This window comes from Dicentrarchus labrax, unplaced genomic scaffold, assembly GCF_905237075.1.
Source record: "Dicentrarchus labrax unplaced genomic scaffold, dlabrax2021, whole genome shotgun sequence".
In the NCBI taxonomy this organism is placed as follows: domain Eukaryota; kingdom Metazoa; phylum Chordata; class Actinopteri; family Moronidae; genus Dicentrarchus; species Dicentrarchus labrax.
This window is the reverse complement of record NW_026136714.1, coordinates 27,441,335-27,466,774: the sequence shown is the minus strand read 5'-3', so window position 1 is coordinate 27,466,774 and position 25,440 is coordinate 27,441,335. Positions and strand designations below refer to the sequence as shown.

Below are 25,440 nucleotides of genomic sequence, written 5' to 3'. Positions count from 1 at the left end.
TGTATGACATGTTAAGTTGCATTACACCTGTTATTTAACACCATGCCATGCGTTTCTTTCATTATGTTTTGTGATATTATGTCGTTACTATACTTCATGTCATGTAATGTTATGTTGTGTGTCATATCATACTGTCATATCTAAGTCTAGGCTCACAGAGGGACTGAGAATCACCTGTGCTGGTAGTCATGAAGTGGAACATAGCAAGACCCAGGAACCCAGATCACTGTGGGCTTTGGGGAGTGGGATGTACTGGTGCAACTGGGCAAGCGTCTGATGTTGACAGTCCTTAGCTGTAAAAGCAATAAAAACAAAAATGTTGCCAGAAATGTGTAATGGTGTGTTTTTCATTTTAAAGCCCCCTCCAGTCAGAAATCAGTGTTTCTTCTACAGTGTGCTGTTTGAATGATGTCTGTGCACAGTTTGACTCTAGAAGGATGTTTTTACATTCATCTGCTGAAAGAGGTCCAGTATCAACTTGTACAGTGTGATGTAGAAACTTGACGTCACCAGTGCACATCCACTGAGAATGGACTTTACAGTGAAGGAGGAGACATCTTTGCATATTCAGAGATTCTGGAAGTTTAAATGAACTAGAAGGAGGAGATGACTTTTTAAGGATTTTAGAAATTAGACTTTTTTTGTGCAATCAGACACACATTTTTGTTCCAAGCAGACTATTTGTATATTGTACATATATATGTCTTAATACACGTCTTTAACTACAAATCCTATTTTCTCTGTTTGGAAAACTGCCACAGATGAGTGACAAATGAAAGGAAGAAAACAACAACATGAAGTGTCTTAATAAAGTGTTGTTCCACCATGAGCCTCCAAAGCTGCTTCAGTGCTCCTTGTCATAGACTCTCAAACTGTGTAGAACTCTTTAGCATTTTTCCGAAAGACTTTCTCTCATTTAGTGTTTAATGACGGTGATGGAGAGTGCTGTCTAACATGTCGCTCCAAAATCTCCAACAGAAGTTCAGCTGGGTTGAGATCTAGTGACTGTGAGGGCCATAGCATATGATTCCTATCCTATTCATACTTATCAAACCATTTAGTGAGCACTGTCTTTTATGGGAGCATTCCTTAATTTGTCCTTTAATTTGTCACAGTTTGTATCGAAATATTATACATTTTCACACATGTGACAGTGACTATACATATGTGTTGGAGTTCTGTCTCTCCAGTTTGTTCTGTATTATTACGCAACCCTCAGTGACACACAGAACCAACCTTGACTGTCTTTTTCTCTCTGTGTGTCTCCAGATGAGGAGGCGTGGCTGAGCTGGAATTGGAAATCTGGACATTTTCTCTGAAGGGAAAGAGATAATTTGCTTCATTCATTTATGTATGCACACATAATCAAGTTCAAATATAGAAGATTTAAAAAAGCAACGTACTGTCTTCTTACTCCTTTAGGTAAAGCCACCCGGCTGATGAGAGTGCTGGCAGCGGCTTCTGAGAACTCATATTCACGTTTAAGAGGTAAGACCTCAAAGGGTGACCCATCATCAGGCCACTCTGATGCATCAACCAGAGTGATGGCTGGAAACCTATTCTCTGATTACAACGAAAGACTACTATTACAATTAGTAATACTGAATTGATTGATTGATGCCTGGCAATTAAAATTAGGCTAAAAGTGAGCCAGGTGCGCCCACCTTCAGAGGCTGTTACTGAGGCCCTGCTAGGGGTAAGGGCCTTCACCTGTCGAGGTTTGCCTTTACAGATGCGCTGCTCGGCCTCCCAGCAGCAGGTGTGTGTGCACAGAGGCCAGAGACAGTGAGCTTCATCCAGAGCGGGAGAGGAAGGGCTGCCCATGCCTCAGCTGACAAAGGGAGGCCACAGCAGCGCTGGACGTTCAGCCATGAAAGGTTAAAAGGAAAAATATTATAAAGCTATTCAACTGTTAAATAAATGTACATGAACAACAGTGCTATATGCAGGACGACTGGAAGTAAGCTTTTCTACATTTGCCAAGATTTTACATTGCTGGGCCTGCGCATTATCAGGGAAACTGCATCTAATTCAGCAGCCAACTTATATTTCACTGTCTTTAGAATATATTTGTCTTCCTACTCAGTGAGCAGTAATAGACCTTTTTCACAGCAGCCATTTTGACATGAAATAGCAGGGTAAACACAGGTGTTACCAATGATACTAATTAAGATTCTGTTCCATTTAGTGTAACAGAGCCTTTGCAGCGAGCCAACATGCACAATAGCAGCACTCTGACTCTGTTTGGGACAGAACCAGAACCATTTATACCTTAACTGGTTTTTTTTTTTTAAAGTAGTCGTCCAGCAAATGAAAAACGCCCTGTTATCAACAGTGATATATAAGACAGCTTTTGCATGTTTAGCTCATCCAAAGATGGGTCAGTAGTATTTGCACATTGTCATTTAACTCCTGCTGTTTGCCTTTAGGGAGTAAGCATTTAGAAATTAACATTAGCCACAGAAGAGGTGTAGATCATAACTTGGCTTAAAGACTTGGTATCCTATTATTTCCTCTGCTAACTCTAGTTCTTCTTTGGTTTGCATACTGCGTTCCTGTGTGTTTAACGATGTGAGACTGGGTGACATGTCGTACTTTCAGTTGTATGTATCTTGTGTATTGTCAATCCAATGATCAATTTTACAAATACTGTTTAATACTGGCCTACAGACTATAGGGTGACACAACGACATCATTTTGCACTATTCCTTATTCCTTCCTCCATACATATACTATAACACTATGTCATGCCTTTGCCACCCTAGGAAAAGAAATCAGCTTGCAGAACACTACTGAATGATGATTTAGAAGTGGGTATACCCAATGCTGGCTAAAATAATACCTAAGAGGATATTATACTCATATACTTGCGTGCTATACCACTGGTAACACCTGTGTTTATCCTACTATTTCACGTCAAAATGGCAGCTGTGAAAAAGGTCTGTCTAATAGGTGCCATCTGCTATGCTGGACAAGAGAAAGTTTGGTAGCCATGTCACATAATAACTAGTTAATGTTTAAGCAGCATTTACAGGATGAACTACTGGTGCAGGAGGTCTATTTAAAGCCTAAAGTCATAACACCTCAGCTGATATAATAACAGTCAACGTCTACATACAACACTGCTAACGTGAGCTAATGAGCTAATGTTAACCTAAATAACATCGATGTGTATTCGCCTGTAAAGCTAGCTTAGCTTATAGCTAACCTGAAACGTTCCACATAAGTTAGACACAATAACGTCAGCATTATCTACTCTCAAAGAAAATACACAAGTTTTAGAAAAAAGTTTGCATGTATAATTTTTTTTTTTTTTACTTAAATTTCGCTTTGGTATCATGTAAACTAAATCCAGAAACTAATATAAAACATTTACGGTTTACCTTTAACGGCACAGTCAAATGTTTTACCTCGGGCGGTCTGCTTTCTTTAATCTGGTCCACTTCACGGTTGGCGCTTTCGTCGCTGGGCAACAGTGCCGCTTTACTATGGTCTCCAGCACCCCCTGCTGGTCCCTGGCAGTCATCCCCCCACATGACCAACATATGCACTTTGATCATCAGAAGGCTGGCATCAAATTCACTGAATTCATAAATGAGATATATATATATATATATATATATATATATATATATTTTTTTTTTTTTTTTTTTTTTTTTTTTTTTTTTTTTAAAAAAAAAAACATAAGTCTTTGACTTTTTTCATTTCCTGGAAGCCTTCTTGTCTAAGATGGTAGATACATTGCTAGAGAGAGAAGTGGGGAGTGCTTAGAACGGGACGGATTACAGATATGTTTGATCCCATTATGTCATATCATATCCACAGTTGAATTTTATCATATCCTTTACAGTACTTGAAGTACTAGCTGAGTTTATTAGCAAATTAACACATGTTTTTCTTAATATATATCAAATGTCAATATCAAATGCTTGGTATGATTGGATTTAGAAAAACTTAATTTTCAAAAATTCGATAAAATCAGGTGTTTAATCAACTTCAAAATATACCATATGCCACTGCATCTGTAATATTTGATCACAGGACCCATTCTTCTATTTGGGATCCTATGGGAAAATGATCTTACACATTGTGTGTAGATGAGTGACTTGGGGCTTGTTTTACAGCGTTCTTAGTAGCTGTATATCCCTGCATCATAACAACCATATTTTAAATCTCGACTTTACAATTCAGTCATTTTCGCGTTGGTTTTCAAAGGTAAATTCAGTTTGTTCCTGAAGTATCCAATATGAAATTCTAAAAATACAAAAAATGATGAACTATTGCAGACACAACTGATTGGACACACAAAACCACACACCTTCATGTCATTTATTTTCTAGAATGAATTTCAGGTTAGCAAAATTGTGTAAAAGATCTATTCTCAAAGCAGCAAGCTAATAATTAAAAACCATAATGGTACACTCTGAAACCACCAACAACAGGTTACTGCTGATTCAACAAACTACTCTGCTACAGTGCCATGTAAAATTTGGGATTAAACTGCATCACCAACAGATACTCACAGATCACATAATTAATGTATTTGTTTGGATTCTTCTGTGAATTATAGGCTTGTTATTTCAACCAGAATCAGAGCCTGGAATCGTGGCTTTGTTCTCCAGGACGCTGAGGCAGCAGCTGTCAGTCAGCAAGACAACACAGATGTGAAGAGAGCCAGGCTGTCTGACTCCGTCCAATCAAGTTCACCAGCAGAGGCTTTCTGTCGTCATCTTGACGGCTCCACCAGACAGAGACAGCTGGTAAAGCACCTTGTGCCTGCTTTCAGTGTTGAAAATCATGACGAAGACTTTTATCATTCTGGTTCCATCTCAGTTCAGCCAGTCCAGATCATCATCGTCCTCATCGTCCCCAAACAGAGGGGCAGGGGGGGGGTGCCCCTTCAAGCTCTGGATACAAACGAGAGAAATTAAAACATGAATTCTGTCCATCAAAGCTTTGATGCATTTAACTAATACAGAATGTAATCTCTTTAAAGCAGTATAATGTAGCCATAAAACATCACTGACTGACTAACATTAAGACAAAACAACACAAGGGAAGGGCTGGGGGGGTTGGGGGCTGACGAAGAGTGCTGAATCAGACGGATCTCTACAAATCCTTCCTCACCATCTCATCCTCCTCTTCTTCGCTGGGAGCTGCGGGGGGTTTGGCAGGGGTTGTGATCTGGAAAAATGGCTCCTCTCCATTTTCCTCACCCATTCCCCCAGTCAGACTGAGAGAATAGCAGAGAGGGTGGGGTGGTGTACAAAAAGACAGTGACAAAGAAAGAGAAAAGGAAAATAGGGGTGAAGCAAGCAAGAAACAACAGTTGAGAAAGGCAGTTAGTTTGCAGAAATACATGCACACATTAGTAGAGATGGGGGGCACAAATACGTTACAACTGTGGTCAAGTTAAATGAAATTTGGTCAATAAAATGTTCAAAGTTATATTGGCTTTCATCTTCATTTGAATGGGTTTCTGCAGGTTTCAACAGGTTCAGTTTAAGACTTTTTAAGACCTTTATGAATGCCATTTAAGACCTATTTTACACCCATACTGGCCAAAAGATTACAAAGGATATAAAGGAAAATTGAAACTGGTTCCATGTCTGTTTCGTTTTGTAGCTGTTACAGCATGATGAATATAACATTTTCCCTAAAACACAATAAAAAGCGAGAGTGAAAAATGCAACTTTATACAAGTAACGGTAACTTCATCATATTTAAGACATTTTAAGGGCTAAAATTCATATTATTGGATTTTAGACTTTTTTAAGTGGACTATGATCAAATAACAATAGGTACAAACAGCATATCATTATTTTAATTATTAGAGCACAAATAAAATATTTTCCCTTCATTCCCACCAGGGTTATAGGTTGGACATTTTTTTTTAATTTGGCAATGACTGTTGGTACCGCAGTTGCAAGCAAAGCATTTTCAAAACGTTGCAGCACATTCAAGGATGCTTAAGAATTGATTGCCAATCTTTTCAAAAAAAAATGTACCTGCCAGTGTCTGGGAGGCGACATTAGTTTTGTCACCCGTCAAACCTTTTACACAGCTGATTGTAGGCAATTGTAGGAGGATTGAAGGTTCATGTAGTCTTCTGAACTTCTCTGAAAACTTGCATTTTAATTGTCTTCAAAAAGTCAGTCCAGGTCAAAAGAAATACACGTGTGTGTGTGTGTGTGTGTGTGTGTGTGTGTGTGTGTGTGTGTGTGTGTGTGTGTGTGTGTGTGTGTGTGTGTGTGTGTGTGTGTGTGTGTGTGTGTGTGTGTACACACAAATAGTCTGCTTGGAACAGTAATGTGTGTCTGATATGTCTTTTTCCACCAATAAAAGTCTAATTTCCACATTAAAATCCTTAAAAAATCATCTCCTCCTTCTACCTCATTATAACTTCCAGAATCTCTGAATATGCAAATGTTTTTGATTTCTAAAGTTTTCCTGCTGGACACAAGATGTCTCCTACTTCACTGTAAAGTCCATTCTCAGTGGATGTGCACTGGTGGCTTCAAGTTTCTACATCACACTGTACAAGTTGCATACTGGACCAGCACTGACTTGTTTTCTATGCCCTGTTTAAGATGTTGTAAGTTGGAATGAAACACTGCCAATGATAGAAACAGGATTAAAAAGATTAATAGTAAGTCTGGTTCTAGAATTGGTTTGACTGATGATTTCATTAGAGAAGATTTGGGAAAAAATAGTTCAAATGTATTTTCCAGACAACCATTTGGTTTACCAATAATTACCTAATATAGTAAGCATTCAGGACAGGACTCACCTTGTGTCCTCTCCTGAGCTGTTCTGAAGTGCATTCGGGGGTGGAGGTGGGTTGGCTGGGGGTCCAAAGGCTTTCTGAGAAGCGGCATTCATTTCTCCTAGTCGCTCTCCATCATCCACGCTCTCCTTATCCACGCCACCGCTCACTGCAGCACTACTTTCTGACACGGGTTCCTGTGCATCCTCAGGTGGTGAGCTCTCATCAGGTTTATTATCTGGATCTGCAGACTTCTTGGTGTCTTCTTCCTCTGTAGAGGATTCAGGAACAGAGTGTTCTGCCTGCTTCAACTGTACTTCAGCCTCTGTAGAGGATTCAGGAACAGAGTGTTCTGCCTGCTTCGACTGTACTTCAGCCTCTGTAGAGGATTCAGGAACAGAGTGTTCTGCCTGCTTCGACTGTACTTCAGCCTCTGTAGAGGATTCAGGAACAGAGTGTTCTGCCTGCTTCGACTGTACTTCAGCCTCTGTAGAGGATTCAGGAACAGAGTGTTCTGCCTGCTTTGACTGTACTTCAGCCTCTGCTACTTCGGTCTCCAGCGGTTTCGATTCAGTGGATGAAACTGGATGAAGATCAGTGGCCGCCAATCCCTCTGCCTGGCTTTGTGTCTTTAACTCCTTCTCTGCTGCTTCTTCCTGATCCATCTGAGTCTCACCAACTTGGTGAGAAGCCAATTCAGCAACATGTTGTTCTTCCTCTTTGACTTCTCTCTCTCCATTCACATGTACATTCTGATGAGGTGTCTCCTCTCTCTCATCTCTTTGTTTCACATCATCACTTTCTTCTTCCTCCTTTTCCTCTGCTTTCTCTTCATTCTTACCCGATTTCAGTGAAGACCCGTCTGTGCCACTGAGCAGCTGCAGGGTTACATTCTGGAAACAAAAAAATCCATAAGGTCAACAAAAAATATGCTTGCCACTTCTGTTTTGTTGGGCAAAATCAAATATCGTCATCTTCATAGGTAAACATTATTTAAAGCTGACAACACTGGGTTTACAACTGCATAACGTGATATATACCACTAATTATATGTGAATTAACCCTTCCTAAGTCCCGCCCCTTTTAGCTCTGTGCTCCAATAACAGCTGAGCAAGCCTTGGTAAGAACCTTGGTCAACTGATATCAAGACAAGAAAGCTCCTCACCATGCACGGAGGGTTTCACCCCAAATCCAGCACCCTGAGACTGTACGCTAAGCGGAAAGAGGGAGGTCGAGGACTAGTGAGCATCAAGGCCACTATCCAGGATGAAACATCAAAAAGCCAAGAGTACGTCAGAAAAATGGCCACAAAGGATGAACTGCTAGGTGAATGTCTCAGGCAACAGAAACCCGATAAGAGTGCGGAGGAAGAGGAGCAGACAACCTGGAGGGACAAGCCCCTACATGGCATGTACCACCGCCAAATTGAAGAAGTAGCTGATATCAAGAAGACCTACCAATGGCTGGAAAAGGCTGGACTCAGAGACAGCACAGAGGCACTGATCATGGCAGCACAAGAAAAAGGCCCTAGAGGCCAAGAGGCCAGAGGCCAAGATCTACAAGATCCATAGAGGCCAAGATCTACAAGAGTAGATCTGACCCAAGGTGCAGACTATGCAAAGATGCCCCTGAGACAGTCCAGCACATCGTAGCAGGGTGTAAGATGCTAGCCGGTTCAGCGTACATGGAGAGACACAACCAAGTGGCTGGAATAGTGTACAGGAACATCTGTACCCAGTATGGAATAGAAGTACCAAAATCCCAATGGGCTGCACCACAGAAGGTGGCTGAGGACAACAGGGCCAAGGTGCTGTTGGACTTCAGCTTCCAGACTGACAAACAGGTCCTGGCCAACCAACCGGACATAGTGGTGGTAGACAAAGAGCAGAAGAAAGCGGTGGTGATAGATGTGGCCATACCAGCAGACGCCAACATCAGAAAGAAGGAACACGAAAAGGTTGAAAAGTACCAAGGGTTGAAAGAACAGCTGGAGCAGATGCGGAAGGTCAAAGCGAGCGTGATCCCCGTGGTGGTAGGGGCACTCAGGGCAATGACCCCCAAATTGGGGGAGTGGCTCCAACAGATCCCAGGACCAACATCAGAAGCCTCAGTCCAGAAGAGCGCAGTCCTAGGAACAGCTAAGATACTGCACAGAACACTCAAACTCCCAGGCCCCGAGCTTGAGGATGACACAGATACCACCCCAAGAGGGTGAGAGGGAAGTTTTTTTTTATATATATATATATATATATATATATATATATATATATATATATATATATATATATATATATATATATATATATATATATATATATATATATATATATATAACAAACTATGATGCACAGTGTTTTCTGACCCCTTTCTATCAGAACCAGCATTAACTGTTTCAGCAGTTTGAGCTACAGTAGCTCGTCTGTTGGATCAGACCACACGGGCCAGCCTTCACTCCCCACGTGCATCAATGAGCCTTGGCCCCCCATGACCCTGTCTCTGGTTCTTTTCTCTTGGAGCACTTTTGATAGGTACTGACCTCTGCAGACCGGGAACACCCCACAAGAGCTGCAGGTTTGGAGATGCTCTGACCCAGTCGTCTAGCCATCACAATGTGGCCCTTGGTCAGTCGCTCAAATCCTCACACTACCCATACATTATGTTATGGCTGATCGGTGTAATCATATGCATATGCTAGCTAACTAGGAAGTTTACATCAGTCTTTAGCTAGCTAGTTAATCTGAAAACGCTAGCTCACAATCTAGCTTATTTATGTCAATCATTAGTTTGCTAGTTAGCAAACATTTTTAAAATGTCACCTTTATCTTTTAAACCTCTTTAAAATGTGTTTGTCTTTTCAATAAATATGAGCCTATCACATAGCATATCTGAGTACAGGAAAGGAGAAAGTTTGCTCAACTGTTATTTGAGCAGAGCAAAAAGGGGCGGGGCTTAGAAAGGCTGAATTGAACACCTTTTTCCATCCATATATTTCTATTATTTTGTCCATTTGCTAAACATGCCATTAATCTGATGTATTTTATTCCCTGACCCTTCTACTGCCACAGAAAGGCTGCTTTGGCATTTCTTGGCAAAAGTACTCACCTTAATGGTAGTGACAATCACCCCCAGCACAGCCTGGCCACTGTAAGATTCACTCAGGTCAAACTCCCCTCGCAGAGAATGAAACACTCCGTTCATCACGCGTTTCACCTGCAAGTAGACACAGCTGGTCTCACTTTCACTGCTTGTGCATTGGTCTTCAACTTTTTGGCAACAAAACATGAACAAATAAATGAATACCCTTCCAATAGAAAGCTCATGACATAAATAATCTTAAAACTCTCTAACTGAAAAAAAAGATTTGTTGTTAAAATGCATGAATTTATATAATATGTTGCTTTTGTTTACAAGGCTGTCAAAATTACAAAGAATCATTTTCATCGATTTATAGATCTTTTTGTTACAAAATGGTGCTTAATAACAATAGGAAAACCTATTCTAATGAAGTCCAAGAAAAGAACTTAAATAAATCCTACATTTATGAAGGTTCATCATATTAATTACGTTATTTTACTGGAAATATCAACATCATATTCTGATTGTGTTTCAACTGTGTCAGATACACAGAAAACAAATAAACAACCCCTTTTTCGTTTCTTTGTTTTGAAAATAAAATATCAAAATTACCCATTTTGTTTCCCATATTTATAAATGGTAGTTGATAGTAGATTTTGGTTCTCATTTCAAAATGAAAATCAGTTGGCCACAAAATACACTGACCCTACACTGACATCTTGAGGAGGAAATGTGTTACCACTGATCATTTTTGATATTCACTTTCACAGTGACAAAGTTACACTCTTCTCATGAAAGATGTGTGTGTGTGTGTGTGTGTGTGTGTGTGTGTGTGTGTGTGTGTGTGTGTGTGTGTCAGACATGTGTGACTCCTCACCTCTGCTGCAGTGTCTCCTGAACTCTCCTGCTCTACCAGTTTCTTCTCCAGTTCAGCCACTCTTCTTTCCAGTCCCTCCTTTACAGCTACTCCTTGCTGCTCTAAGGCTGTGTACTGAGAGAGAATAACATACAGTGACACTGTGTGTGTGTGTGAGAACATAAAAGGAAGCAAACAATTTAACTGCAGAATGAAAAGCAGTTGTGTATGTAAACGTGATGTCCTACAAAATTCCTTTAGTGACATGATGCCTGACAAATACATTCCCCGCCAATGATGATTGTTTAATCTAATTTGAAGCACATGCTGATAGACAACTAGTCATCCATCGTACTTTTTCCTGAAGGGCCTGCTCCATCTGCCCATGGTGTTGTAGCAAACTCTGTTCTTCTGAATCCCTTGACTGCTTCATAACTGTGAACTGTTGAGAGTGAGAGAGGCAAAAAATAAGGCAACACACACAACCACACTTTGAGAACTGAACATATCTAATGCGTTTTCTACAGCTTGTGGTTTCATTTTGTAAACAATAACAGTAGATAACTGCTAATTAGCTAAAACAGCTGGGTAGTTAGCCGTTTTAGCTTTTTTAGTAATAGTTACTACATGAAACTGCTCACAACAAGGTCAGTGGATTATTTGAGGTGAGGTCAGGATTTTTAGAAAGAGACATTGCTATCAAGTTTTTCAAATGTATTGTTTTTCCCCTTTGAGCCTCACAAGCAGAGTGCCATCTGGTTGCATTATACTGGAGAGAAGGCAGACATCTCTACAGTCAATATCTCCAAAACTCTGCAACTCACACCAAAACAATGTAGATGGATGAACAGCACTACAGTTAAGAGGAGGTATTTTTGATTTGGGAGTGAACTGTCATTTTAAAGTGACCATAATGTGTAATAGTTTCTCTAAGTCAACAACTAATAAGACAAACTTTCCAATAAAACTAGCTTGTCTACCTTTTCCTGTAGCTGGGTTAGCTTGCCCTGCAGAGCATCTCTTTGCTCTGTTAGTTCAGCCAGCTCTCTACTGTGTTGCTCTTTAGCACAGGCCAACATCTGCTCACACTTCCCCTTCCACTCCTCCTCCAGCTCCGCCTGCAGCTGAGACAACTGCAACACATACAAGGTATATGCCATTAGTGCTCATATGTACAGTAATGTAGCCACTTGAGAAAAACCCTGAATCCATAAAATATCTCTAATTAACTGATCCAGAAGATATTTAAGGGAGTTCAGAGAGTGGACTGATGAAACCATCACATTATAAATTATTCCTTCAGTATATTGTTTGCAGAACAGCCCTTTCATTGGATGTTCAGAAACCTGTTCAGATGCAGCGTTGTCAGTGCTGGTCCTGGCTTTGCGAAGTTGAGCTCGCAGGTTGTCCAGCTCCTGCTGGCTGCTCTTGCGGAGCTCCTCCACCTCCTCATCCTGACGCTGACGCTCAGCCTGCCACTTCTTCTTCCTTTCTGAAAGTGTCTTAAAGGGAAGGAGAACCAACTGTTTGTCAGAGTTTGCATGACAACTGCTTCACATTTAATAATCTCTTGCTTGAATTCTTTCTTAATCTGAACACTTCTTTAACATATTACGCTTGTTTCCACTTCTGTGTACTGTGATATTACGTGCATACGCATTGTCCTGTTTCACTGACAGAAGGACAAAAACATGAACTACACAGTACTTACTCGTTCTAGACTCTCTTTATCAGTCTTCAGGTCCTGCAGTTCCTCCTCCATGTTGTTGACTTTCAGCTCCATTTCTTTGCGTCTTTGTTTCTCTGAGCGGTACTGAGCCTGGGCCCTCTCTGCTGCCTCCTTCAGCTCTGAAACACAAACACAAAATATTTCTTAAAGTTAACATGGGCTGGGCTAACATGTCCTGAGATTTCTTGCAAATATTTTGTCCCCTCCACTTATATCAATGACATATTAATATTAGAATGTGACACAATCTAAAGCCTCCAAATGATTCTATATTTTAACAGTTTCAACACAAACTGAACATTATAACCTTCATGAAGGCAGTTAAACTAAATACAACTGCAACAGTTTAACTAGGTGTACCTAATAATCTGGCAACAGAGCTATTTGAAATGAAATTCTTCACAAAATGTTCAATTTTGTTCAACACACACCTTCCAGCTGTGTATCCAGGGCTGTGATGCGTTGGCTGTGGCTCTCACTGTCCTGCAGTGCTGAGCTCAGTTTAGTCTGAAGCTCTGTGACCTTCTGCTGTTGAGCCGAAGCTTCTAGCTGCAGCTGAGAGAGCCGGGCTGTGGACGTAGCCAGATCCTCCGTCAGACGGACCTGATGGAGACGCAGGGCGGACATAGGGAGGGTGAGAGGAGGGGATGCACCAGTGGCTGTCTATAGTAAAGTCAAACCCAGGCCACACAGAGACAGTGGATTAACAGTGACAGCCTGGATGAGTGCCTACTGGTGCTAGTGGTGTGAGCAGCGTGACCCTGTGGGAGAAAAATGGTGAGTGATAACTGATGGGAAAAGGAGATGGAAGGGAAAAAGAAGAAAGTTAGTTAAAAATGTTAATGAAGTATGATATAAACAGGATGGATCCAGTGGCAGTGGTCAGATGTGGGTCAAACAGTAGTTCCACATGATTCCTCAAACTTTTTGCCGCATTTTTGGAAGTCGGAATCAGATCAGCTGACTAGTTCCAAGAACTGCATCATAAAGGTTGTCTAAACTTACTACTCTCCTGTAACTTGATCATTTACTGTCTCATGGAGTTGATCTGTTGTGCTCCCACTAAATGAATATCACTGCAAAGTTATTTAAGCCATAAACAGCAGGTTTTTCTTCCTGAATTTTAATTTCTAGCCTAATTAACTGAGCTTGTCTTTACTTTGTTTACTGCAGTTGCTGATTAAAAAAAAAGACATTTTTGGAGCACTTCAACAATTTCACTTTGTACATTATTTTCTTATGTTGCAAATACTATTTGACCCCAGTCTGGTAGCAGTACACAGAGAAAACAGGCTCACCTGGCCGGAGCCCAGGTCCTGAGGCAGTGCATGCTGAGAATAGAGAGAGTGGTAAATGCTAGATTTTCCTCAGAGCAGCACAGCAGTGCAAATCAGCAGGCAGAGAGCAGTCGGCAAAGAGTGAGCACTTATCATTAGCATCAGGTTTGTAACAGGAAACAGACAGTAAAGGGTTAAATAAATATCAACCCAATCTCCACTGACAGTGTAATAATAAGTTATCATTCAAAATGTACCACCTCTCTAATACAGAACAAAGTGTCAGTGTTCAATCATCCCTGTGCTGTGAAAAAATGGTGTTATAGTGAATAGATGTAGTTTCCTTTACAAGAGAAAACAGATTATTAAAATGGTAAGAAGAGACAGCTGCATACTTCACTCTGAAGCCCAGCTGAAACTACTGGGGCAGTGATTGTGTTGGGGGTAGCTTGGGCTGGCGCAGCAATCAGCAGTTGGAAAATGTTAACATATCGCCCAACTGTAGTAAGTAACAAACATTTTTAGTAAAGAGCCCTTAATTCTGGTTGTTAAAGACCCAGATATGTCCTGGACATTATACAGTTATAAAATAAACATGTCAATGCTCTCTGGTGAACAAACTATGCGATGTAGACACTGCATTACTATTTACAGTAACTGTAACATATCTTTGACATTTATTGTCTTACCATCCTACATATGCATAAATATGGATAAACCTGTAATAAACTAAAATTGGCCTTAAAGTAGTTGTAGCAGGTAACTTTTATAAAAATAACTTTTTGTAATATTTGCTGCAACCTTCACTATATGCTGTCAGCAGTACATGAGACAGATCATCTGTGAATATTGGTTTCTCTCAGGTTTCTCTAGCTCCTCCTAGTGCTCCTGATGGCCTGAACAAAGACAACCAATCAGAGCCGAGAAAGATAGTTGATTTTTTATTCCCAGGTCTTTTGACTATTTTCTTCTGAATTGCATTGCAATTGAGTAATATCATGCTTGCAACAGTGTGAATGCACAATCAACATACAGTCCCAGCTGTCCCCCTCAAATCCTGACCTTGTCCTGCTCAGCCTGCAGTAGTCTGGCCTGGTTCTGCTCACTGGATGACTTGAGGGAGTCGTTCCTCTTTTCCAGCAGCAGGTTACTCTGCTCCATGTACCTAGACAACCACAGCATGACAGCATTACATCCACCTCAAGCACATCTCAATTGAAAACCTCCCTGATTCTTTATCTAAGCTACATGTGCAGTGGTGGGTTGTCACTGGAGGAGATACTGACAGCTGAAATATTCTCAGTCTTTTCATTTTGTAATATATCCCCTAGTATATAGTATGGTCACACGATCAACTTCAAGTACATAAAGACACAGTTACATTGCTCACACTGCAGCAGGATATGACTGCAAAGATTTGTGTAATGACATTTGTAACTGTTTAAAAGAAAAACACATACTGCAGATAAAATGCAAAAACAAAACATTTTAGAATTTGATCACTTATCTTAGCCTTACAACCAATTCAACAAAACCAAATAACATCATAAGTCACACAATAGTGGGTTTAAACCTTAAGAGCTCCATATTATAATGAGAGAGAGATCATGTGAATGTCTACGGTAATGTAGGATATGATGTTCTGGCCTTCTGTCAGCCATAATCCTAAATCCTGCCCCATTTGGAACCATAGGCAAATTTTTCTAGATCTCAGGATATATATACAGTGATCAGCTATAACACTATGACCACTTGGGTGAATATTTGACATTTTCTGACTCACCTCTGGTTCTGGTTGATGAGCTCCCCAATCTTATGGTTTTGCTCCTCAATGCGGGAGCTTTTCTCAAAGACTTCCTTTTTTAAACATTCATTTTCCTTAAAACAAAAAGATTGAAGTTTTCAGAACACACACAATACATGGGTCAATATTTGCATTACAAAAAGAGTTGAGGAAAAAAAACAGAGGCACCATACTACTTAGATGTGTACCTGGACAATTCTTTGGATGTTGTGCATTATCATGGAGGTTTCCATCGACATACTAGACACACCCATGGAAAGACTTCCCTGCCTTTGAAGGTCATCTATCTGTTAAAGTAAAAGAAGAACTACATGTATCTCCTTACTGTTAAAGCCATTTAATGAACATATTCTTGCACATTGAGTTTATACCTTTGAGGCCAGCTGATCCACTTTATCTGCTACTTTTCCAACAGATAACCGGATCTCTGTGTTGTGTTGTCGGGCCTCAGTCATCAAGAAGGAAGTCACATCACTGGAGCCTGGACCACAATCACAACAATCACTGGGTGTGTGATTTGTAACAGTTCAAAAATCAAATACAAAACTGTCTTGTAGCTAAGTAGTATTATTAACTACAGAGGCTGCTGCTGCTGCAGAACTACATCATGAAATGGTAAAATACAGTCTCAAGTCACTCTGTACAACTCCAGATAATAATGGTTTGACAATAATAGTTTCCTTGATATGGAATAAAAATGCTCTCACCCATGTATGGGACAGTTTGTGCGGGGTAGACCTGGCCAACAGGCTGCAGCTGAGATGGAGCTGCAGAGGTCTGTGTGTAGGAGTAAGGCTATGAAACAACATAATGCAATGATATGAAGAGATATCACCAGATGTGTCTATTATGTACTTACTGCTGATAAGTTAGTACAAAATGTGGTGAAATCTCACCTGAAAGGCGTGGCTGCTGCCTGGCAGCCCAGGCTGTGGGGCAACACTGGTCATAACAGGAACTAAGGCAGACGGTGGAGCGGTGTGAGGATGAGGATGTACTGCAGGAAATACAATAGAATTTAACCTTCCTTTGATTTGTGCTCCAATAACAGTTGAGCAAGCCTCGGTTAACTTCCTCCTTTCTTGTACTTAGATATGCTATGTGCAAGGCTCGTTTATGTCAAAAGACAGTTACAAATTCAAAGCATCATACATATAGCTAGAAAAACACAAGCTAGACTGATGTAAATTAGCTTGGTAGTTAGCTAAAAAGGGGCGGTACTTAGGAAGGGTCAATTGTAAAACATACTGTACACTATCATAAGAAATGTTCTTTGTAATCTTGTGCTGCAGTTAATAATGCGTGCATGAACAGGCGGAAGAAGCTTACCGTGTGCAGAAGCTGGAGCAGCAGTGGATATCTGCACAGGAGATGGAGCTGCTGGCCGATCCTTCACTCTGCTGCCGCTGGTGTCCTGGAGATAAACACATAGTGGCAGAAACTCAATAATGACATCAGATGTGACAGAGGGCACTCCAGCAATTTTGTATTGCATTTCCATTACATTGGAGAATTTGCAAGAGTGAGACTCAAAAAAGAATTGTTAAAGAAAACAGTGCAGCAGAGGCTGAGAGGACTTTAAGCTGCTTAAGTTTGGGTCAAACTCCAAAAACACTGGATCCTACAGTTCCCATAATGCTACTTTTTCTTTTCTTTCCTTAGACCCTCCCTGTCTGGTAAACTTCCACATCTTTCCAAATCATAACACCAAGGTTGTAACCCAAGCATCCTGTTATGTGTCAAAGGACGCTTGTGCTAAGGTCTGCAAGCCCAAGCACAGATTGCTTAACTGAGCTAATGGAGCTCTTCGGCACAGCAGAAGAAGATATATCAGGCTTCGATATACACACAATACTTGCTAACAGATAGCTTCATTGTTTGTTTTTGTTGACAATAGGAAAAATATGGACCTATTCTTCAACATCTAAAGAAAAACTTCCTTCCCAGGGTTCTGCCAACCCACCTCAAGCTCAGAGTCACTGGATTCGGGCTGGCTGGCCACTCCTGTCAGAAAGGGCAACATAGGCTGGCCCATCTTTGCCATGCGAGAGATCAGCTTGGCTTTTGTGGCGTCTGGATTCTGAAGGTAGAAAGAGAAAGCTCCCATCAATAAAGCTGCAAAATAACTGAATACTATTAGTATCAAAGAAATAAGAAAGAAAGCAGCGAGGGTGCTTACTGCCAGTTGCTCACTGAGCGAGTTTGACTTTGCACGAAGTGGTGGCTCCCTGGAAAAACAAAGAAGACATCAGAGACAAATGAGTCTAAGTAACAAAAGATTAAAGGATAATGCTGTTAACAATTTCCTGGGGTTTAAATCTCACCCTGCTATGCCTGGACCTGAGGCAGTTGTCTGTACTGGGGGCTCTGGGGCCAGATTTTCCACACTGGGTGCTGGGGAAGGAGCAGGGGAGGGAGCAGCAGAGTCTCTGGAGCTAGCACTGGCCCGATCAGACCCACTGTCCTTGGAAAACTTCACCTAAAGCACAAACCACAAGCAACTAGGAGTAAAGAGGTCATGTCAGAAGTGGCAGCAACACAGGCATACATTAAGTATTCATGTAACATTAGTATGGTCAGGTATGTTATGAAAGAGCAGATGGGGAAGGATGTAAAGAACTGTTCAGTGGGAGTTACCCGTCGAAGCTCTGCTTCAAAAATAAGGGTGCTGTTAGAAGGGATTCGGTTGGGGACTCCTTTGGCTCCATAAGCTAGGGTGGGTGGAATGACAATAAGACGACGACCTGCCTTCTTCATTCCTAGCATCCCTTCCTCCCAGCCCTGGTCACACAGAGGAGCAACAGGAAGAGGAATAATGAGGTAATAACATAATCATATAAGGATGATTTCATTTAAAGATGAGCTAGTTCATTTCATCACAGTGTTTCCAACACTCTTAAGATATCAATTCTCCTCGACCATTCCGGGACATTTTTCAGGAGCTTTCATTGACATCTGAGTGAGCAATCTGAGTGAGGGAAGAAGATGACAATTTTCCAGAGCAACATACATAATTTCCAGGGTATTTGGTCATTAAAAAAAAATTACGGCATTCTTATGACTGGAAAACTAGTCTCAAAATGCTCAGGTTTTCCAGGACGTGTGAGAAAACTTTTCAGAACAATTGAAAATGTTGCTGGGCAAAATAACCAATCATCATATTCACATTATCAGTGACTTCTCTATTTTTTTTCTTGCTTGTCCTCTGAATGCCCCAACATGAGATACTCAAGCATCTGGGCAGTATCAATATCAAAGTATCTGGTTTGTATGTACCCCCAGTGAATTTGTTTTGCTGTCAAAATTCAATCTTTGTATATGTTTTTATATATAAACATCATGAATCACTCCATAAAAAAATCATTAAAGGATATACATGAGATTTAAAATATTAATATACCAGCAAAAAACTATTAGCTATGTAAAGATATAGTTGAGTCATGGTGTCCGGAGCAGAGACTGACTGATTTGTTTACAAGGCTGGTCTGGTCACACATGCGCGTTAGTGCATGTGAGTCCCTCTGAGTAGCGACTGAAACTGCTGTTTTTGATGTATGTCGGTGAAATACATTTTTATTTTCATTTGGCCGTGATTTTATATTCAAACCACAGTTGGTTGGATGGTTGTATAGTGAGTTTTATTTTGTTTCTGTCCACTCTGAATGAAGTTACGATGTTACAATGATATGCAAGGTTTGGTGCTGAGTGATAGTGATATTACGGCTGTTTCTGGTTAAACAAAAGGTATACCTCTGTAGGGATCCTTCCTTAATGCTGTCAGACACTTAGAATAACAATCTGAGCCTGTCGGTGGCAGTAACAATTTTTAGCGGACATAATTTAAATTTGATTTGTCCCCAAGGATTAGCTAACGTCACATGGCAGCTATAGCAGCCCGTTTCACAGCTATTTTCTCATCTAATTCAGGGAGGTAAGGGTTTATTTAGACCATACCAGAGTTACTGATTGTTGGAAAGACCGTGGAAGGCTAACAAAGACAGTTTTGGTGAGTTTTACTTTGATCCTGTCCAGTGTAAAGTGTGTTTTACAATTATGAGCTAGGTAAAACAACTGGTTTTGTCAATGGAGTCTAGTCGGCCGTAATGCTTATTGTTTTGGTCTGACATCAAGCGGCATGTGAATTTCATATATATAACCTTTAATCCAAGCAAAACCAAAAGGATACCACTAGATAAAAATAACTTAGATATAATATTGTACTAATGGAAGAAAATGGAAGAAAATAAATGAGTCATTAAGAATATTTTCAAAAATTACAGTAATTGTATTAAAATGGTATTTCTGTGGGATCGATGTCAGGCTGCTTTCTTATTTAGTACAGTATGTTTTGACTCACTTTGATCACTTTTCCAGCTCCAACTTTCAGTCGTAGCAACTTGTCCTTGTTCTGGTTGGAGTCAAACATCTGAAATGATATTTAACATTCAATAAGCTGTGTGCCGTTCCAACAGGAACTGGTGACAAAATGGTAAAATCAATCAAATGATGGTGGAAGCATGTGACCTGTCCGATGGCGTTGTTCTGCAGGAGCCAGCCTGTGTACACCACTTCCAGAGAGTCTCCGTTCTCCACTGCCTGGCCCTCGCCAAGACTCAGATCCTGAATCACCACGGCATCTAAGGAGGCCGCACTGTTCGCTTTGGCCAAACATACCTAATGGAAACAAAAGAAAATAAAGTCGTCATCTGATAAACAACATGACCCGTGTAATTTGGTGAAAGCTCTGATGTAGGTCAGAAGAATAAAGGGGTAGGTCTCCTCCTAACCTCTTTGCAGAAGTCCAATGAAGCTTTCTCTGATTCAAACATCAGGGACCAGTTCTGCCTCTGGTCGTCATAAAAAGTGCAGTAGTTGTTTGGCTGAACCTGTGGCAGAACATGTGGTCAGAAACAGAGAAAAGACAAGATGACGAACATAATTTTGCATCAGAAATCCGCTCATTTGTCCACACATTCTGCTGGAATCTGTAGTGTCATGAACTTTGATATATTGTTCCCGTTTTTGTGTTTACAATTATTAATCTAGCCAGAGGCAGACTGATATGGAGTCTAGATTGTGCTGCCGGACTTTGGAAATGTTTCATTATAATCAATTGATATATTTCAAAAGAGCTTCACATTTAATGATCCAAACGTGCTTCCATACATTGTCACCTCCCATCCATATGCAGAAGTGTGATATTCCCTCACTTAATTCATCAGAATATCTGTTTGTCCAACATCCTTTATGTCTCTACTCACCGTGAAAACAAAGCCCACATGAATCTTGGCAGCGGCTACTTGTTTCTGTTGGCTCAAGTACAGAAGCAGCTTGTACTACAGAAAAGAAGAGGTGCATTATTCATAAAAAAATCAAAAGTCAAACCAGTAATCTCAACCAAGTGACCAATTAGCAAAGCTCCAACCTCTTTTGTCGTGTGGTTGCCCAGTACGGCTGCTCCCAGCTTGCCCTGCTTCACATACTGTCCGTTAATACTGCACATGGGACAAAAAATGGCAGAAAGGATTTGCACTTGATTTGCTATAAGGTGATTTAGGGAGTCGTGACTTGATTTATTTGTTATGGAATTTTGATTTTAAGCTTTGCAAATTATGTTTCTTGTGGGGGGTGAACAACTGTAGCCCACAGATGTTTTATTTTAAGAAAATACATGAAGAAAGCTGAGAAATTCAACAAAAAGCTAAATTAAAGAGGTTTCAAAATAATAAAAACAGGCTCCTCCTCACTATCTGAAGGCTTGGACCGCTGTGGCGAGTAACACTGCAGGAGCTCCCGATGGTGGAGCTGGTTTCTGGGCGGCTGCTGCTGTAAACGGACAAAAGACATATTGAGTTCAGCCTCCATGTCATGGCTGAATCTGAAGTCACCGGTGTTCTCTGTGCTGATGGTCTCACCTGAATTGGAGCTCTTTCTGGGCTGTTTGGGTGCCGTGTACTGGAACGACTCATTCCCCTGACTGGTTTGCTGGTCTAATCCAAACAGGGAGGCTAACTTGGCCCTGAAAGGAGAACAAGTGTAAAGATCATATAGATATGGTTATATTTGCCATGAGATGTGTGATACACTCATAGAATAAAAATATCCCGGCCCTGGCGCAGCACTGACTGTGTGGTCGGGTTAGTTCCTACTAACAAGGGTAAAACTGCTCATACAAGCCTTTCATCTTCATTTCAGGAATCTCAAGAGTCGCTGTAGCTGCTGCCACACTTCAACCGCTCCTAACACCACTTTAATCCACACCAAGGTTGAAGGAAGTCAGCTACACAATGGGCTACATTATACTGCACAGACTAGCTAAAACATGTCCGAACAACATCCAACAGTTCGTTATCGATTAATCTGCCAATTTCCTTTATCTTTTTGATTAAACAATGAATCATATAGTCTATTAGATGTCAAGAAATGATTTTTAAAAGGCTTTCACAGTTTTCCAGAGCCCAATGCAATATGTTCAAATTGACTGACTATTGGATTACTGCATTCAGCATTTTTCCGATTACTGATAAAATAAATGTTTTTCAAAATGTTTCAATTTCTCACAATTCTGTAGTCTCGCTCAAAGTCCCATCCACAGCCATTGATAATAGGCTATTATATGTGATGTGTAGCCAATCAGCAGTGAAGGATGCCGTGCCATTGAAATAGAAATACTCACGTAAAGTACAAGTGCCTTAAAATTGTACTTAAGTAAGGTACTTGAGTAAATGTACTTAGTTACACTTCACACCTTTCTTATACATTTTGACACAAAGATTTTAATTTTCACTGCAAATGTACATCGGTTGCAAATATTGGTTATCAGTTTCCTTCATTAGTAATAATTTGTATATCAGTCGATCCCTAATTGAAACCCCCAACAGCGAGATAGCAGTGTGGTAAACATAAACTGAAGGCTGTGCTGTTGGATGTTACAGGGACTGTAACGTAAATACAAATGCAGATCCCACTGTTCTGGTTGCATAAAAAAAGTTAACTTTTTTTACTCTTACTCTCCGATATCTGAAGACAATTTTCTTTATCTGGAGCTTTCTACCTCATCTCATTGTCTTCCTCAGCGTCATGGACACCCTCCATGACAACTGACAACAATCCGCTGAAGAAAACCATGTGTGTGAAACTCCCAAAAATTCCTCAATATTTATGTAATTTGCACTGAAATACAACCGGGAGAAGCAGAAGATCCTTACATTTGAGAAACGGGAACCAGCAAACGTGAAATCTTTGCTTGACAAATGACTTAAACAATGAATAAAACTTTGTTCATACACTACAATGATGGAAAACCATTACTACATCAGTACATACTCCACCAATCTCATTATTTACAACACATGGGATCAAACCTGCAAGGCTAAACCAACATTTCTGTGGTTTCAACACAAGACGAGCCTTGGAAAACTGCCCAGCTAACTGTACTGACCCCTGGAACTCCTTCCACTGGTAATCACTGGTGTCTCCCAGAACGGACATGTTGAAAGCCTTTAGGCCCTCATCCCCGACGGTAAGGAACTGGGATGAGGAGGGGCAATCTGTTTGCATGTGTGAGTCAAAATCCTTCTAGTGTACGTTCCAACTCTTCTGTCCTGGGACACCCCTGATCTCTCGGTCCGCGGTGCAGTCACACCACAGTGGCAGATTCAACAGCATAGCAGAGGGAGAAGCTGAGGAGCTCCGACTTAGTGCTGGCTGGGTATCCACTGGGCAGAGATGGGCTGTGGCAGAAGCCTTCACCTTACTCCTCTAACAGGCAGCATGTGAGAGGAATTAGCCACCATAACACTCCTCCCTCTGGAGCCGGCCCTACACTGGCTGCTTATTCCAGCCGCTCATGCACACTGCTGCTGCTGCTACAACAACACTGTTGTCAGTCTGAAAATGTGGCAGAGCTGTAACTGAATGCCTCATAATTGAGGGACGAGGTATATTAATAGTAACTGAGTCCGTCTCATAACAAAAGGGTCACAGTTTGGATCCCTGGAACATCGAATCTGTTTGTCAACATCACAGCAACCTCCATTTTCAGTGGCTTTCAATAAACATACATAAACATAATAAATATGTAACTTACACATATAAAAACTGAATTTGGTTACACTTTATATACACATATTCATCATTAACCAGTTGCTCATTATTCTACCATATTCTACAACTACTAGGTCAATAACTAAGAGTTTTCTCCTCCATAACTTCCTAATTACTGCTTATCAATGGTAAGCAAGAAAGTTGTTGAACAGAAGTTATGATCTTACTATGCTTTGTTCAGTATAAGGTAGTAGTACCATGAGAATAGTCATTCTACCTTAATGGCCTTAATAAATACGGTCTATTCTCATGTAACAAAACTACAAGTGTTAATAGTGTAAACTTTTGCTCATAACTAAGCAACACCTTCTTTTCAAACTGTGATCATTTAAAAAACTGAAAATATATTTCAATTCAAGTTGAAAACAAGTTTAATAATTAACAATCTTTTGACTTTGTTCTATTCTGAGCAAAGAAAATGTTTAGAGCAAGTTAAGAGCCCACTTCAGAATGGGGAACATATTCTGAGATAGAGAGAATAGACCACATTCATTAAGTGCCATTAAGGTAGAATGCCTGTTCTTAAGGCACTACTACCTTATAAGGCCCATACTGAACAAAGCATATTACTGTAAGATTATAATTTGTTTATAGTTTACAACTTCCTTACGTACCATGAATAAGCAGTAATTAGGAAGTTATTGAGGGAAAACTCTTAGTTAAAGACCTAGTAGTTGTAAATATGGCAATGTAGAATAAGGCATTAATAAGTGCTTTATAATGACTAGAAAAGAGGCAGAATTCTACCAATATCCATGCTAATAAGCAACTACTTAATGCTGTATGTGTGTACCTTGATATAAAGTGTAACCCTTCATTTCAGCAAATGAACTGTTTTCATTTTTTATTCCACATTCTGACTCTATCTGACTACTGACACACTGTGTGTATAATACAGACTGATAAAGTGAGGGGGGGGATAAGAGATCATGTGATAACTCAGATCAGCAGGGAGACCTCACCAGAGATGCAGATATGAAATCAGTGGAGTTCTCTTCTAACTTACTATAATGCTCCATGAACTCACCACCTATCCGTTAGTTACAGCGGTTGTTGTTCTCCGCAGGATGGAAACACTTTGTAGCTGTTAACTTGAACACGGTGAAAACAGGTATGACACTGAACCGACTGTTCCTGGAAGCTGGATGTTCTTGTGAGAGAACTTCATTGATAGAACATCTCCTCACACTGCTTCCCTTCATATTCTGCCGTTACAACAATTACGAATAACAAGAGTGGACTGAAAGTTGCGCTCCATTCCAACGTTATCTTCTGAAGGACATTGTGTACAGATGAGGTCGTCATAAAGTGTTAACATCTGTTTAATGTTCAGTGAATTCTGACCCACACAGGACAACAGCTAGCTTAGCCCCGGCTACATCCTGGTTAGCTAGTTAGCTCGCAGGCTAAGAGCATTAGCTTGGTGGTAACAAACAAACTCACCCTCCGGAAGGAGACAAGAAGTCCCCGTCTTCATCGTCTCCGCCGAACATCTTTGGACCTGAAGCCTTCTTTTATTAAATTAACCAAACTACAAATGAGTTAGCTGCTTTTACATGACTACTTTGTTGAGCTGTGACTTCCCCTTCCTGTTTGTGGTGGAATCAGCTGACTTTCCACCTGATCCAAATCCAATTAGTGCTATCTGCCACTGGAGGGCGCCACAGGCTACTACAGGGTTTCAAATGAACCTACAGCTACGGTTTCTGTTTCCAGCACAACGTCATCCTGAGTGTACAGTGCTGCTCAGTCATCAAGCATGCGCACTGACTGTGAGGGGATGCTGCCCTGCGGTCAGCCCTGACCTTTGACCTCACAGAAGGGTTT

General features: G+C 40.6%; 2 protein-coding genes across 6 annotated transcripts in view; both read right to left on the bottom strand.

Moving 5' to 3' along the window:
* Nucleotides 1-3,539, bottom strand: part of LOC127375919 (uncharacterized) — a 629,637-nt gene extending 626,098 nt beyond the window's left edge. The window contains exons 1-5 of the mRNA XM_051422341.1: nucleotides 3,384-3,539; nucleotides 1,665-1,856; nucleotides 1,404-1,563; nucleotides 1,237-1,315; nucleotides 175-293 (exon numbers count right to left, since the gene is read on the bottom strand). Coding sequence (XP_051278301.1) covers nucleotides 175-293; nucleotides 1,237-1,315; nucleotides 1,404-1,563; nucleotides 1,665-1,824 — 518 coding nt within the window. The 5' untranslated portion in view covers nucleotides 1,825-1,856; nucleotides 3,384-3,539. The remainder of the gene's footprint in view (nucleotides 1-174; nucleotides 294-1,236; nucleotides 1,316-1,403; nucleotides 1,564-1,664; nucleotides 1,857-3,383) is intronic.
* A 776-nt stretch (nucleotides 3,540-4,315) lies between these two features.
* Nucleotides 4,316-25,228, bottom strand: fkbp15b (FKBP prolyl isomerase family member 15b). Of its 5 annotated transcripts, none has more exons than XM_051422277.1 (30): nucleotides 25,057-25,227; nucleotides 21,423-21,526; nucleotides 21,255-21,333; nucleotides 20,933-21,002; nucleotides 20,769-20,843; nucleotides 20,295-20,393; nucleotides 20,032-20,181; nucleotides 19,865-19,933; nucleotides 18,145-18,288; nucleotides 17,832-17,986; nucleotides 17,687-17,735; nucleotides 17,471-17,587; nucleotides 16,837-16,921; nucleotides 16,404-16,504; nucleotides 16,215-16,302; nucleotides 15,879-15,988; nucleotides 15,696-15,794; nucleotides 15,487-15,581; nucleotides 14,766-14,868; nucleotides 13,725-13,757; nucleotides 12,858-13,029; nucleotides 12,409-12,545; nucleotides 12,044-12,199; nucleotides 11,678-11,830; nucleotides 11,053-11,139; nucleotides 10,719-10,832; nucleotides 9,869-9,976; nucleotides 6,791-7,659; nucleotides 5,128-5,233; nucleotides 4,316-4,907 (listed from the first exon to the last, which is right to left on the bottom strand). In XM_051422277.1, the coding sequence occupies exons 1-30, from the start codon at nucleotides 25,104-25,106 to the stop codon at nucleotides 4,830-4,832; spliced, it is 3,855 nt and encodes a 1,284-aa protein (XP_051278237.1). In that variant the 5' UTR covers nucleotides 25,107-25,227; the 3' UTR covers nucleotides 4,316-4,829. The 5 variants fall into 5 exon arrangements, with proteins under 5 accessions (XP_051278237.1, XP_051278239.1, XP_051278238.1 ...); XM_051422279.1 differs by having other exon boundaries at nucleotides 16,215-16,284; XM_051422278.1 differs by having other exon boundaries at nucleotides 21,255-21,330.
* Between the last annotated feature and the right edge of the window lie 212 nt (nucleotides 25,229-25,440).